The 17,060-nt window shown below is 37.8% G+C and overlaps 1 protein-coding gene across 1 annotated transcript in view; it reads left to right on the top strand.

Annotated features, from left to right (window-relative positions):
- The window catches only part of MACC1 (MET transcriptional regulator MACC1), a 34,167-nt gene extending 17,305 nt beyond the window's left edge, over window positions 1-16,862 (top strand). The window contains exons 2-5 of the mRNA XM_030943177.1: window positions 3,347-3,461; window positions 5,574-7,612; window positions 10,114-10,302; window positions 16,571-16,862. Coding sequence (XP_030799037.1) covers window positions 3,347-3,461; window positions 5,574-7,612; window positions 10,114-10,302; window positions 16,571-16,783 — 2,556 coding nt within the window. The 3' untranslated portion in view covers window positions 16,784-16,862. The remainder of the gene's footprint in view (window positions 1-3,346; window positions 3,462-5,573; window positions 7,613-10,113; window positions 10,303-16,570) is intronic.
- Window positions 16,863-17,060: the final 198 nt, after the last annotated feature.

The following is a 17,060-nucleotide window of genomic DNA, read 5'->3' as shown; positions in this document are numbered from 1 at the left end:
CTAACTTCTGGGAAACTGAACTTTCTACCCAAGACTTTCTTCTTCCTCTAGGGCATCTAGTGCATTTTTCTTCCTCTGTAACAGCGCTGCCAGCAGTGCTCTGAGTCTTGAGTTACATGCTCTTATGGGTCAAGCAATCCTCAGCAGAAGGTACCTGGCAAACTGTTGCTTGCCCTCGTACAATGCCACATCTCTCAGCAGTCACTCAGGTTCACTCACTGGTCAACTCCACAGCTGATCTCTTTCCAACCTCTTCACTTCTTCACTCCCTCCTGACTTCCCACTGTGAATTGACGTGCTATCAGTCAAATAATTCCTTGCACTATTAAGCACTTGTCAGTTTACATCTTTCTAATTCAACTGCTACAGCAAATGAAAAGCTTGGTCTCTGGTTCTTCCTATACACAGTTCTCTCTGTTTGCAGAGAAAGCTTTTTCTACCTTTCCCTTTCAGTGTTGATTAGTATGCCTGTTTATCCCATATATATCCACCTCACATCTCTTGTGAGTGATCATTCTTCAGAATTTGTTCAGGTAAGTCCCTAGTTAATAGGTCTCTGCTATCAAAAGTTTAATTTGGAATGCTATTTTATCACGGAATGTATCCATTGAAAAGGGCAAGCTTTTGCTTTTCTTATTTTCTTAGTCTCATAGAAAGAAACTGGGGCTTTAGTCATTCCCAGCACCCAGGCTGGAACAGAGAAGAGGTGGGACCCAACCCTGGTGTCAGCTGGTGTAACCCTGTGCAGGAGGCACACTGCCCAGTATCCAGGGGTGTGTGTACAGCTTGTCCCCAGCATTTCCCACATCCCTTGACATGCTGGCCAGATGTGGTCATCTTTTGCCCAGGAATGTTTATATATCCCCCCTTCTCTCATCCTCTGCTTGGCTGGCCTGAAGATGTGCCTCAATCACAAGGGATCCCTCATCATCCTGTCATACGAAGAAATGTTTTCATTGGGGTGGAGGATTATTTTTGAAAGTGGTTTTCCTTTTCAGTATCTGCCTTTTCTATCTCTATGCCAGGCTAGTGATGAACGTTTTGAGAAATTCCCAGAGGGAACTTTAAGGAAATGGTTTATTCTATTTGCAGAAGTCCTTATTATGTTTAAAAAACTTCCACATGCAGTCTTGTTGTCATGTCTCTTTCAATATTATCCCCCTGTGTAAAGAGATTGTTTTTCTTTCCCTCTTACTCTCTTCTCCCTTCTTCATGAGTTTCCTATTTTAGCCCCTGTTAATTTACACTCTTATGCTCTCTTGTCATCCTTATTTACTCCCTCCCACTTTATGCAGCTACTGAAATAATTGTAGGTGTTTTAACTATTTAAAGAACTATTCTTAAATTCACTTGTGAATTATCAGCAAATTGTCTGTCAGAGATAAGTGCTGACAACAAGTAAACTGGTACTGTAAAATGAAGACTTACTTTTTGTACATTTTTTGAGATTTTAGACTATGGATACCTTATGCTTGCATGATTAAACCTCCATAGTGTGTATGTAGAAGCCAGAGATAATTACCTTGCATGTTTATACAATGTGTTCAGTTTTTCAGCATTTTGAGATGCAACAGCAAAGCAAAATTGATTCCCTTTTAAGGAGTCTCTATAAGTTATCAAATATCCTCACTTATCAGAGACAGAAGAAACAGTGATATCTCCACACAGATGTGAAATACCAGATCTTGGAATTAATGGTGTTGGGACTAAGGAGGCATTTTAGTTTCCAGTTTTGTTCTGGTGGGGTAGTAGTAGCAGAAGCCAGAATGTATTGGCCTTGGAGGCTAGCTTTACCTACTAGCTAAAATCAGGACTCCAAAGACCAAATAAAAGATGTTTCTGGTAACAAAGGAACCTGAAAATCTATACAGTTGCCCTCAAGGTGCTGGGTGATTGTTGAGCTTCGCCTGACCTCAGCCTTGCATGCTGCTTGTGTACAAAACAGCCCCTGAACAGACTGCCATTAGCTGAAAGTACCGCTTGTGGTAAGAGCAAAAAGTACGAATTTACACTTGCAAGAGGAAAAATAGATATCTTAAACCATGGCATTGGGCAATGAAAACAGGTGGCTTCAGCTTTCTGCAGTAATGCTTGGATATAAGGTATGCTTCCTTTTCCCATAACTCACCTACTGGAACTGAAACTGAAAATTCCTTTTTTTACAGCTGCAGCAAATACAGGCCCAATCCTTTTTTCTTTATTTTAAAAGTGATAAAAAGAGATCTACTTAGACTGCAATGTGTGCTGCAGTAGTAACAAGGCTGCAATATTTCAGGCTCCCAAACAAAGCTATTGTATCCCATGTACAGACCTAAAAAAATTCTGGATATTTTCTTTCTGTCTTCCTTCTCCTTCCTTGTTTCTTTGTTTGTCTCTTTTTTTCCCCAGATATCTTAATGTATCTGTTGGTCGTCAGCATTTATAGCTCACTACATACAGGATGTGTGAGAGGATTCAGGAAAGTCACTAAATGATGTCTTGCTTTTTAGCACTAGCTTGAAGAGCTTTTCTGCACAAGATCTCTCATCTTTTATTTCCTCTAACTTCTGTTTCTGGGATACAGTAATTTCAGCATGTAGGATACTAAATGCTCACTTGAAATTTCTGTAACTCTTCTTTCTATAGGAGACACAACAATTCCTGCTTTCTTTAGCATTAGGCAATGTACCTTGAGAGGCTCATCCTTTTGTTGCCTGCCTCAAAGGGACTGCACCAAAATGAAACAGAACTTCTTGTAGCCAGAACAAGGAAGAAAAGAGACCTGAATATCCTCTCTTAGGCTGTTGCTATGATGGTGTGGTCTCTAAGGAATGACACTTTAAGTAATTCTTGAGCTGACTAGAAGGAAATCTGACCTGATCTTCTTTCTGAGAGGAATATAAGAAGAATAATAAAGCAGAAATGGTTGAAAATACTTTCTATTAATTGGCATGCAAAGTAACAGATATAGATCTTCTCCCTTAATGATTCCACTCAAACTTACCTGAAAACAGGAGGTAGGATGTCTATTTTATTTTTAAAAAAATATTTTATCAAGACCTGAGTGGAAGTTATTGCATAATTGGCTCAGTTCCAATTGCAAGACAAATTTGTGAGTTATTGGACTCCACTATGGGCTGGGGTATCCCATTGTACTGGAGCTGTAGCATCTGCTGGGTTTGATGCACATACAATCATAAGACTCATGATTGTGACGCTCTTGGGCAGAGTTCATAAATTTACTCATCATCTAACCTTCACTTTTTTTTCATGCACACTACAGGAACAAGATCAATTATTCTTCAACAGTTTCCCCTTTTTCAGATTGCATACTTGCTGATGTTTTATATGCTTAACTGTCTTCTAGGAGGAAAATTCTTCCAGTAGTGGAACAGATTCCCTAAGCAGTGGAGAGATTCCTCGAAGTCGGTCAGAGGGGACTTTGATTGATGTGGATGACCGGGCACCTTCAGACAGCTACAGTATGGCTCTTCTGCTATTTTCTGTACTAAGGCTCTCCAGCTAAAGTCTTTATTTCTGCAAAACTCTGGGTCAGGCAGGCTGGGAAGAAGAGTTGAAATCCTTAATGTTACATTAACAAATGCTACTTAGAGTAAGTTTACCGGGGGTCAAGGTGGGGAAGAGAGGAGAAAGTTCTTAGCCAAACTAGATTAATTTAGGGTTTTAAGAGCATGAAGGCAGGTTAATTTTGAGGTTAGATGAATTTAAAAACTGAAGTCTTGGCAAAGTTGATTTAATCTCTGTGCTATTTTAACCCCAAAGCTGAGAAAACTTTGCCCTCTACAAGGTAGGCATTCTCTTCGTTTCTTGTCCAGTAGCAGCTATAACAGCAAGCCTGACACTTGCTGTGTAAGTTGTGGAGCAGGAATTATTTCTTTGCTGACATGCTGCACCTAAGTAATTGTGCTGTTGTGCTTTCTCATGCTCTTGGCATGAGAAAGCGTCTGTCCCAGTGACTCAGGCTCTGACAGAGTTCTCTGCTTATATCTTTCCTGTAGAAACATGCCCTTTAGGATGGGGAAAAAAACCCAAACACAACCCTTATGTTTATTTTGGGCTTAATTAATCTGTATTTTTAATATGCTTTACTGATCTGACTGTAATAAAATCACAGCACAAGGAAAGATTTTGGCCTATGGGCAGAGACAAAAAAACTTTTCAGTGGTGCTTGCACAGCATGTCCCCCTCTGGTGACCCTGGTTAAGACAAAGTGCTCGAGGAAAAAGAGGCTGCCCCGGGCTCAATCCCCCTGGCAGCTCACCTGGAAGGCTCTTGTCAAGACAATATTAGAGCTGTGTAGATAGGCAGCTAGCAAATAGGTAAATTCCACCTTGGTACTTCCAAACTGGGAATTTTCCAGAACCGTGGAAAGACATCACGGTTTTGGCTTTTTATTATAATTTGTAAAAGGAAACAAAAATAGAAGTGCTAACACTTAATTATTGTTTTTTCTTTTTGTGGCTCTATGCATGTCATGCTTGCATTTGACCAGTATAGAATAACCTTGGAAATGGAAAGTACTATGGAAGGTGTAATAATGTAAGCTATAGCTATGGTGAAAAAAAAATAGAAATACTGCCTTTTCCCTCTAAAATTTAAACTCTTTGCAAGAATATATAAAGAAGGGATGGTATAGCCATATATACATGGCTATATATTTCTGTATATAGCCTCTATATACAGAAAAAAATGGCAAAATGAAGTAATAGAAACCCTTAGCATAAAAAGTTGCAGATATTCCATTGCAAGAAGGGTGAGTTGCAACCAACTGTAAACCAGTTTCTCTGAACAATTGTTAATATAAAATGTAAGGACGTCTCTTCTTCTCAAAAAAAATTATTACTGCTAATACTGAGATTTTTATTAGAAAACATGTATAAATACCACTTGCACACCTGGATTTGTCTATTTAAATGCAATCTCAGAAAATTAGTAGTCACACAAACATTCCTCTCCAAACCTGAAGTTGTACAAGGTCTCATAAATTATATCAATGATTGTTTTCTAATGGAAAGCTAGTATAACAAATTCCACGCACATGGAGACAAATTGTAAGAGTGCTGCTATCAATTAAATGCACATGTACTAGCATGAAAAGGAATCTTGAATAATGCATTTATCTATACAGTCTGCAGTATTTGAAAAATGAAACTAGCTGTTTTATCTTTGCAAAGAGACAGACACAAAGGAAAGAAGTCCACAGCATTTTGTAAGAGGCCAAAGATTAATGGAATATAATGGTTTGAACCTATGGAACTTTATCATACTCTATGCTAATTAATAATCATATGAGTTGATAATGATCAACACCACAAAGAAGTGTCTTTACATCCTTCAACACCAATTTGCTATTCAGTACTAATTTGTTATCAGTCTTTCTATTAAGTAAGATTCTTAATTAAATCAACTTTGATACTGTTTAAAAACCTGAAGGAGAAATACTGAAATTATCTATGTGTATTTGAGGAGGAAAATTTAGTCACTTCTTAGTTTAACAAACTATCAGTTGGACATGAATGGAACATCTCAAGTCTCCGTGCTTCAGGAAATGCTTCTTTTTTTCTTTTAAACAGATGCCAATGAAAGTAAACTGGATTTGGATATTGACTGGCCTAGTGTATTCAAACATGCACAATCTGTTTCCAAGACTAATCCTTTCTGGAATGAACTGTCAGGATCCAACCCTTTTGTACATGACATAGCTGCTTCCAATAGAAACGAAAATAATAAGCGTCTTTCTATCTTAAAGGAAAAACCTTATTTGTTCTCTAAAACTTCAAGCAATAGGGACTCTTTGGATTCCTCAGGTGATGAGCTAGATATTGACTGTCTCCTAAGAAAGGCTTCAACAAGAAGATCTGGACGATCCAAGAGTGTCTCTGACTTCCTGGATATAGTTGATAACCAAAGATTTAATCCTCACAAGACAGCTCCTCAAAAAAACACAGTTTCTGATATGACATGGCTTCAGAATGACCGTGAAGCCTACAAGATGGCTTGGCTGAGCCACCGACAGCTCACCCGGTCCTGCCTGGATTTGGAAGCCATGAGCCACAGCCCTGGGTGGGCACAAACACAAGCTACAGACATTCATGTAGTTTGTAAACTGAATCACGAAGGGGGCTCAGTACAGCTACCTGACTCAGATATCAACATTCATGTCCCTGTGGGTCATGTATTACCAGGAGAATTCCAAGAAGTTGGTTTAAAGGCTATCCTTAACCCTCCATTGTCATGCAACAATGAGCTGTCCAGCACAGTAAGTCCTCTGATAGAACTTACACTCAGCAACCTCAACACAAGTGAAGCCATTTTCCTAGAAGTGAAAGTTGCAGCTAAAGTGAAGAGTGATCCACTCAGCCAAGTTATGAGTGATATTGTGTGTTTTTTTAGTCTCAACAAAGAAGGACCTTTTAAGAAGCTAGAGAATTGCTATATTTATCAAGATACAATACAAGTAAAGCTAACAGACCTAAGTCATGTGATGTATGCAGTGATTGCCATACAAGCAAGCAAAATCCAGCCTCCAGCAACTAACGTGTGGGACTATGTCCATAGAACAGTCTCAGTTGGAATTTATGGTCCCAAATACATTCATCCATCTTTTACAGCAGTTTTTACAGTCTTTGGTCACAACTACATTCCAGGAAAACTCACGATTTGCGATATAAAAAAGGGGGGGAAAAGTATGCCTCCTGTGGTGTTTCAGCTGTGGGGAAAGCATACATTTCTGCTTGAAAAACCACAAGACCTAAACATTTCTTTGATATCCTGTGATCCAGACTTTCAAGTAAAAATGGAAGATCAAAGCAAAAATATTAAAAAGGAGGAGTTGAAAACTGGTGAAATGGTCCGCCAACAATTCCTGTTTTCCATGCTTGGATGCAGGGAGATGCATTTCTTTGTTTTCCTTGTTCAGATTAAAATCTTGAAAAGTAGCCAAGTAACACAGTTCCATGTTACAACTCCTGATCCAGCTCCAAAATTAAGTGGAATTATTAACAGGCCAAAGCGCCTACAAAACCGCAAGGAAATCAAGTCTGCACCATGGCTTTTGATACCAACAATAAAATATCCAAAGTTTCAAGACAAAACTTTGAGTGTCAACACTTATGGAGTGGCTTTGAAAACTGTGTTACGTCAGAATAAGATTGACTATTTGCTGGAATATTTTAAAGGAGACACAATAGCACTGCTTGGTGAAGACAAAGTTAAAGCCATTGGACAAACTAAAATGAAAGAGTGGTACGTGGGAGTTCTCAGAAGAAAGATTGGTCTTGTACATTGCAAAAACATTAAAGTGATTCCTAAGGAACAAGCTATGGACACTGCTGATAGTGAGCTAACAACCAGGAATCTTGTAGAACAAATTGCATTGCCATTCAAAAAACTGACTTATATCTACTCAGTAGTTCTGTCTACAGTATCAGAGAGTGTTTATGACTGGAGAGCTTTAGCTGAGGTGTTGGGATACTCACATATGTCTTTGGATGACTTTAATGAGGCACAGATTGATAAAGAATCAGAAAGAGTTGCACATGTTGTGAAAAAGATGAAGCAAGACTGCCATGCTAACAAAAAAAAAAGACTATTTCTTTATGAACTCATTGTTGTAAGTATTGCATGAGCTAACTGGCTTGTTGGGAATGTATTAACAAGAAACTACTCATTAGTAATGTAGGAACAAGAAAACATGATTCTGTATCCTTGCAGGATCTTTATAAACCTGAATATATTACTAAAAGTTGTAGTCACCAATAGGTGGAAAATACATCCAAACTCTCATGAAGAATAATACTTTGACAAATTCATTCTGAACGGTCTTCTGTTAATGCTGCATGAACTGTGTTCATTTAGTAGGTTGACTAAGATTACTTTTCTGGTTTTTAAATAGCCATGATTGAAATTGTTTTGTCATTTGTCTTGGTAAATCACTTTCCTGAGAAATTCACATTCCTGTTGTGAAATATTAAGTAACATTACTGTACTGTGGGAATTCCACTATACATACATAGATATAGATAGGTATCATCTATCTGTCTATATATCTATCTATATCTATGTCTATACCTATATGTCTAGATCTGTACATATACATAGATATTTGTCTATGGTAAGTTGCATGTGTAGCTTAGCTTCATATAATTAAAAGGGACATCTCAATCCAAATGTTGAGGGCAAGATTTTTCTATCGACACCTTACAACTTCATAGTCAATGCTGTAGTGGCCTAAGAAGGATTTTGCAAGTATTTCAGTATGTATTTTCATGGACCTCATTTGTAAGCCATTGGACAACTTCTATGTGACTAAATACTGCCAAATGTGAATCAAAAGTTTATTCTAATTACTTCCAGGTAATAAGTGGCACTATTAACAATCCTAATTTACTTACTGATCTGTGTGCAAATTAGTTTGAAATTCATGGTCACTTAATACTCTCCTTGGCTCTGACAGAAAATTTGACCAACATATTAAGGGACAGAAGATAATTAAATTTCTGATATGCAAATAAAGTATTACAAAAATGGATGTTTAAGAACTCACATTGTAGCTATTCATCTAAAGCCTTTTGACTATCCTGAACTGTAAACCTCGACTGAGTTTACTTCTCAAAACTAGTCTACCCGCTTTGAAGTGTTGACAGAACTTTCAGCAGGATTCAGAAAGTTTTGGTAGCAGTGGCCACTTGCAATTCTTAAGAGCACATCAAACTTTGTGGAATAAAACTGAGCCAATATGAAGTATAGCAAAGCCTGTCACGTCTCTTTACAAAAAAGAGAGGGGGACCTAAACGTGAAAATTCTCCACACTTTTAACTGAATATAGTTAAACAGAGTTCATTACAAAACAGGCAAAAAGTTGGGCATAATTAGATTAAGCTTATAGAATCATAGAACAGCTTGGGTTGGAAGGGACCTTAAAGATCCTCTCATTCCTACCACCCTGTCATGGGCAGGACATCTTTCACTAGACCAGGTTGCTCAATGTCCTGTTTTGTGAGATTTCTGTATTTTTGCTAGGAAGGGCCAATTTTTGCTAGGAAGATCCCTGTCCATATAGAGTTAGACATAAATCTAGATGTCATCCATGTAATTTTTGGGTGGAATTTTCAGTTACTTCTTTTAAAAAATCTCCATTTTTTTGTGCTTTATATGGTTCTTGCTTATCAGAGCAAACACAAACGGAACAACTTTGTCTCCAGTTTAGGACAATTTTGTACAATACACTGTAGTCAGTTTCTCACTACTCTGTCTACTGAAGTTCTATTGTTTGCTGTGAGGACATTATTGGTTAATACTTTAAAATTAAATCACACATATATCTGATTTCTGAAGAAATCCTTGATACTTCAGTAAAAATCAGTATCTAAAAAAGAAGGAAAATTTCTGTGTTTTGATCTTGATCTTTCCCTGAAAACCTCAACAGTTTCAGTGGAATATTTTGGTGTGAATTGAGAAGGAAAAAACCCAACATTTATTTTTCCACTAGCTCTTATCCAAACAAATAAAGAAAGAAGAATGCAATGTATCTACATTTCAAGGTTATACTCCTTCAACCATTTTAATTTGAGTGTCTTTAAATGCTCTTTTGGCAAGGAGAAGGGAATGGTTTCATGTTTGCATTTCTCCTTAATGGTCAAAAAAATTATTAGTTCTGTGGGAGGAGTAAATCAAAAGATGCTGGCCAATGTGTAATTTTCCAAATAAAGCCCTAGATTAAGGACCACACCTTAGTATAATAGTGCTTGAACTAAATTTTGAAGTCTCATGTCATAACTTCTAAGAAGCTAAAATTTTTTTGTGCCAAATATTTTTGTTGGAGAAGTATGATTTCTTTCAGGATTTTTAAGCTTGGCAGGATCCACTTGACACTGGAATGCTGAAGCAGCTGAATGCCAGCTTGATTTTTTTTTCTTAAGCTCATGGGCATTTTTCCTCTGAAAGTGTTGGCAACACCATTTTGTAGGAAAAAACCCCACATATTTGTAAGAACAAAAAGTAAAAAAAGTCTTCCTGTTTACATAGAAACACAGAATAGTGCTGTAAAATTAAATTAAAATGTTCTGTTTGTAATTACTGGTGAAGGATCACTAATGAAAATCATTGTTGCAGGCACTTTTGAAAATAGATTGCCAGGGATTAGTGGCACGTCTTACCCAGGACACCGTCATCTTGACTTCAGCTGTCAAGCTCGGCAAGAGCTGGCGGGAGCTTGCAGAGAAGCTGGCCCGCCTCACAAAGCAGCAAATAGAGGCTTATGAAGTGCCCCACCACGGGAAAAATGGAGCAGTAGCTCTGGAGGTAAGGGGCTGGTGTAACAGTGCATGCACATTTCCTCCTCGGCAAAAACACAGCCAGGGATCTTCCTTCTTCCCAGTTTTTCGGGCTTCTTTCCTTTTGCACTGACCAGTGAAGGTCTCAGTTCCTATCTTGAGCTTCAGGGCTGGGTTCAATCCTTTTTGGTTGTCCTATCCACTTGTTAACCTCACTCACACCTCTGCTGTCATTTCAGACACAGTGAGGAAGAACAGCTGGTCCTTGCAGGAGTGACTTCTATTCACACTCTGTACAGCTTTTGCTATTTCCACAAAAAGGAAGCTGACTTCTATCATTAATACTTTTCTGTATTATTTTCTGTGCCAGTGTAACACTTTTTATCATTTAGCTTAAGTAGCATGAGAAGAGGTTGGAAGCCCTGACACCAATTTTACTGCTGATGTATCAATGTGGCAAATCTATGCTTTAAGTTTATAGTTCGTCAGGTAGATCATGATTTTTTTTCCTTTGTAAAGCATTTTTCTAGTACAGAAGTTTGAGCTTTGTATAAAAGCCAATTTATCGTCTCAGATGTATTTTAGTGCATACAGACCTGAGGAGAAATTTAGGTGCCTAATTAAATCTCTAGTGCCATTTGAGATGACCAGAGATACTCGTGGCATCCTTGCAGTGTCAGATATGCCACAAGACTTGGGGTGGAGCCTTGTCCATGTTTCTGAGCTGAGGGTCAGCCTCTGCTCCTGGAATACCTTTGCCTGGGCAACCAGGTTACTTCCTGCCCTTCTCTCCTCTAACACCAAAGCATGCAGTAGCTCCATTCTTTCCCACAGAGTTATGTGCCAATGACTTCTAGGTTCCAGACTGGTTTTTACTCTGAAAATCCCTTTTTTATGAGCATTGCTGAATGATCATTCTGACTTGAGAGCTTACATTCAGGCTTGACTCTCCCTCTGCCTAGATCATCATCTCCTGATTATTGCAGGTTATGTACGTGATCCAGACTGCATTCCCTCTCCCTCATCTCTTAGTTCCAAAGGAATTGCTATTTCCCATCCACAGGTTCACAACTACTCAAGATAATTTGTTCTTCCTCTTTCTATTTCCCCATAGCTGGTTCTACTTCTTCCCTGCCAAACCTTTCCTTTCCACTCCTTTCCACTGTCTGAATCCAGTGCATCTGTCATCTTGTTTTCATTTGCTTGGTGATAACTATGAAGATATTTCTGCTCCAATCATGAACTACTACCACTTATTCCTTTTGAATGCTCTGGCCTCCCTCCCCAATCAATATTTGATCAAAATTCTATGTGTTGGCTCATGTGCTTCTGCACTTTTCAACAAAATTATCTCCATAATTGTTATTTGCAATCACAGCCTCCTTCTCAGATCCAGTTTTTCTCTATGAGCTATTTTGTGTAGTTTTTTTTCTTTTCTGGGTACTTCAGTCTGGATGCACCTTCCTCCAATTTTTTCTCATAAAATTATCAGCCTTTCCAATCCCATGGCTACTCTCTTGGTTTTTTCTTTTTTTACTGTTAGGCAGTGCCTTGTCTGATTTCCTACACTTTTGTTCTAGTTACTAAGCTTTCTGTGTTTCACTAACAAACCCCCAGCTTTCTACAAGAAGGAGTTATTGACATGAACAATATACAACTCTGCTGGTCTCCATATTATTTGGGAATATCTCCCCTTTGCTGATAGACAGTATAAATAAAGCAATCATATAACCATTTTTCCAGCATCATGCCTATTTATTTTTATATTAAGAAAATTTTTAAATAAACACTTACTTTGCTTTGAATGGGTTTTGATTTTCCATCATGCCTATGTTCTACCTCATACACTCTACTCATTTGTTTTCAAGAGTTTTTGTATTATTTTATGGCAAATCATCCAGAAAATTCTCTGCCTTTCAGTGACCATGTCTGCTGACAAAACAGTGCGTTCAAATTCATCAAAATTAAAACCTTATAATACAGTACTCTCTGGTTTTTTTCAGAAAACATTCAACAAGCAATCAAAGATCAGAATTTTGCTGTATTTCTGTGTAATTTCTCAAAGATTATATTAGGCCTATGGAGGATTTATTGGTTTGGGGTGAGCTTTTTAATTGTGCTTGTCCATATGGGTGTGAATTCAAAGCACAAGGTTTCTAGCACTGGTGTCTCGTGTGGTCACTCAGTACCCTCAATGTCCTCTGAATCTAACCTAAATTTCAATACTTTCTAGTGGATATCAGTGCTTTCTTCTGACCTCCAACTTTTTTATTGATAGTAGGTTTTGGCCTTAAAACGTGAAACTCAGCAAAGCTGGGGTAGGTTAACAAGTTTTGATGTGTTCTTGAGGATGGTATGAAAATATTAACTAGTTCATTCCCCGCCAAGGATTGTTCCATCATCAGGAGGATTGATTGGTTAAAAAAGACTTCTGCTTTTAAACTTCATATTTTTCTTGATGGGAGAAATTATCTTGCAGATGATGACAGAGGCAACTTGAGGTACATACAATTGGTTCATAGATGATGAAACATTTTTCATCAGCAAATTCCAGATCACTTTGCAGTGAGTATATGTGTCATTATTGCATACTCAGCAGAGAGAGCGGGAAAGAGAGAAAACTCATGCGCACAGCTGAGATGAGACTTGACCAGGATGCTGCAGTGATTTAATGTTTTGCCTGACATTTTGCTTTGATATAATTCAGGAATTTTGAATGCAATTCAGTTCACCCATTAGAGTATGTGGATGTGGAGAAGAATCTGCCTTAGAACCACTGCTGTGTTTGCACTACTAGTTTAATGTGATGAGTGTGTAGATTACTGCTGAGTTAATTATTCATAAATGGTGACCTGTTTAAGTAAAGTTTTTGATCCCTACATTCTTCTTTTTCTTCTTTCTTTTATTTTGTTTTAGATTAAAAAAAAACAACACTAATCAGTTGTGCATGATTAGAGGAAACCAAGGTTTCTATTTAATGATATTTCAGCTAATTGTCTTATTACAAAGTCAGACTGATCTTCAGCATAAGTCAAAGCATAACATCTTTTCCTATTTGTTGCTTTTTCACATTCTAGTGAAGACAGAAGACTGTACCCTCATTCTTTAAATATCCTGGTTTAAAAACAGGAATGTAAGAAAGAGACCCAGAAAGAGCATAGCCAGTAACAGAATTTCAGGAGATAACAGCTTCTCTTGTAGGGAATACCAGCAGGAATTCCAGCTTCTCTTGTTGGCTACTTTGGCTACATCAAGCTAAAAATAAGAATACAGAAATTTTCTGGTCCCAACATAGTGATCTGCTTTAGTTCATTAAAATATGTTGTAATATATAATATTTACAGCGGTACATTAAAAAAACTATTTTCAACTTAGCCTCTCCAAAAAAACCCAAAAGAATTCATCAATCTCCTTCTTCCCACTTGCCATCAATGTACTTTTCTCTTCTCCTTCTGTAACCATAGGGTTATGACTTAAGATAGACTTGCTTAAAAGAAATATTAGGCACCATTCATTTGGGAAAATGATGATACCTTTCTCTCCTGTAGACCTAAAATGAGAAAATTCACTGAGAGATCAGGCACTTTTTATTACTTGAACTCAAGGTAGAAACTAGACTAATCAGACTGTGAGACAGTAAGTTTAGACTAGACTAGACTAATGAGACTGTGGGGCTGTAAGTCTAATGGGGTTTTTTTTCCATTTGGGTATGGCAGCAGAATTTGAGGGAAATGTTTACAGAAATAATGACTGAACCAGTCTTGGATAAGCTGAAAGATAGCCCAAAAATATGGAGAAAAGTTCAGAACTATGAGCAAAGAAATTCTCCTCCTACTCAGTTCCTCCAGGGATCAAGTAAATAAAGCTTAAATTAAAGAAGTAAAGTTTTATGTTGTGTACTGTTTGTAAATTAATAAGATAATATTGAGGAAATAACCAATTTCCTTCAGAATTATCCTTCACAACCATAAAAACTGGGTTTTTTGATAAAAGAGGAAAAGATGCTAAAAACCCCTCAACTTCCTGATCACTTCTGTGTATGTGTGTGTATATATATATAAATAAAAATATGCAGTCATCAGTTCAGATACATTTATTACTATGCATTGGTATGTTCCTGTTAAAGCAGTGAATGACAGAACCTTTCAGGAGAATCATGGTTTTCTCTGTGGATTTGTGAATCATCCCTGCAATTGTTGATTCAATTGCTGTTTGCAAAACCTTTATTGCCAATAAGGAGAAGGAAAACAGAATTTTGATTGCCCAAGTAACATTTGGAAAAGCAGTAGCTGGGAAAATAATTATTTTGTTTGTTAATTGAGCAAGTTCACTCAGCACTTGGAAAGATAAAAGTCCAGCTTGGTATCTGAATCATGCTGCTAAAATTTAATTAATGTCGTTAGACCAATGACAAATTACACCTGCTAAGGATTTGCTTCATTTGTTTGGCATTAACCAAATAAATTGTAGTTTGAAACAACAAAAAAAAAAAACCTGGTAATTTTTTAATTTCGTTTGTTTCTTGCAGAAAATTTTTAAATTTTATGTCTTGATTAAAATTTATAAAAGCCTTTGACTTGCCTGCTTTAGAGTGTTTGGGTGCTTTTGCCCTGTTTTTAAAAATAGATTTTACAGATAAATCATGTTAGAATCACAGAATCATTGAGGCTGCAAAAGACCTCTAAGATGAGCTAGTCAGATGATCTAGGTAACCTAGCACTGCCAAGCCCACCACTAAACCATGTCCCTATTACCTGTGTGTGATTTAAATACCTCCAGGGATGGCGACTCCACCACTTCCCTGGGCAGCTTGCTCCAATGCCTGACCTACCTTTCAGTAAAGAATTTTTTCCAAATATCCAATCTAAATTAATTAAAGGGACTTCATTTTGCTCCCCATCCTTGTTTTCCAGCTCAGCAGAATGGATAGCCAGAAAGCAGCTGGTCTGAGTATTTAAACCTGAGGCAAGGAAGGCATTAAGTACCTCAACCTTTCGCTCATCCTCTGCCACAGTGTTGCCCCCTGTATCTAATAAAGGTTGGAGATTCTCCTTAGCCTGAGGACGCTGATGTCTTTTTAGAAGCATCTTTTATTGTCTTTTATAGCAGAAGCCAGATTAAGTTTCTGCTTCTATCATCAGAAAACATTTCTGAATGGTAAAAAGCGTGTTTAAAATTTCCAGGCTGAGTAGAAGGGCAGTAGGATGTTGATTAATGGGGCAGTAACCATCAAAAGCACAACCAAATAGGGAAACTGTTGCTGGGTTGTCTTGGTTTGAAAAGACAGCTGTCCGCTAAGGAAGGCAGGAGCCTTACTTGAAATGGAAAACGTAAACCCCCTCCCTCCAAATTATGAAAATTTTGAAATTAAGAGGCTCTCAGGCAAAGACATGGGAATAGGAAGAACAGTTCTTTACTAGGAAAATTAAAAATACTAATACAATAGCATAAAAAAAGAAAACAAACCATGGACATAGTCAGAATATGACCTGACACCCTGTTGGTCAGGGTGCTGGTAGCACTCCTATTAAATGGTGGCTGCAGTCCTCCTGCAGTGACAGGTGTGGTTCTGTTGGAGCAGTGATCCTGTGGAAGGGTGCAGTGTTCCTCTGAAGGTCCAGTGGTGGTGTAGATGGGCCTGGTCTTCCTCTGGGAATCCAGTGGAGAAGAAAGCTGCTCTTCTTAGAATCCAGTGGGGAAAAAGCTGACTCTGGTGTTCCGAATCTCTGACTATATACGGGTAGGAATGCTTGGCTCCTCCCCCTGGGCGGAGCTTCTCACAACAGGATGATGTAATTTTATCAGTCATGCAGTGACACTCAATGGCCCCTGATAGATGCCATCTCCAGGGAGGGAGGATTGGTTGTGGAAGAGATGAAGAAAACTGCCCAGTTAACAGAAGATAACTGCCCCACCTCTAACAGATGGCAAATAGAATACACACCGCCAGCCTAAGACATGGATGCATGCATTGCAAAAGATGAACAGTATTTTCCTTCCACTCTTGTTCTTTGACTTATAGTTTCAGACAAGGATATAGTTTGACTTGCTGTTAATCATCTAAATGAAGAAATTATCTATTATTTACCTCTCTGAGAATTTGAGTTTCATAGAAATAACATAAATAATATTACTGCAGTTTTTATATCAACATACCTCTTTTTATAAAGCATTTCAGCATGCCTAGAGATTAAACACTTATTTTTTCTTTTCTTTTTTGAGACTTTTCAACTATTTAGCTATTTTTTTTCTCAATAATTAAATTTCTGCCACTATTTTTTCCCTTTTATTTTCAGATGATGTGGAAACCTGCATATGACTTTCTCTACACTTGGGCTGCCCATTATGGAGATGGTTACAGGGATGTCTTACAAGACCTGCAATCAGCCTTGGATAAAATGAAAAACCCAGTAACCAAACAGTGGCGAGAGTTAACTGGAGCTCTGATTCTTGTGAATTGCATGGAGGTGTTAAGAGCAAGTGCCTTTTCCAAAATGGAGGAAGAGTAATGGACAAAATATGTTTTTGGAAACTATACCTCTGTGTAGAATTTATTTGTGTATTTATGTTTCAGAGATACTTGTAGAGCACAACAGAATGAAGTTTATTTTAAGTGAGCTGATGTCGGGTCTAGCCCTATGGTTCTCAACTACAGATTGCCAGAGCATGCTAGTGTCTTCTGAGTAAATAAGAAAAGAATGGGGAATTAAACAATGAGATCAACAAAAATTGTATTCTATGGGGTATTTTCTAAAAGGAGCTATTTCTGATTGCACTGACTTCTAG

This window comes from Camarhynchus parvulus, chromosome 2, assembly GCF_901933205.1.
Source record: "Camarhynchus parvulus chromosome 2, STF_HiC, whole genome shotgun sequence".
NCBI classification, from domain to species: domain Eukaryota; kingdom Metazoa; phylum Chordata; class Aves; order Passeriformes; family Thraupidae; genus Camarhynchus; species Camarhynchus parvulus.
This window is presented reverse-complemented; position numbering and strand designations above follow the sequence as displayed.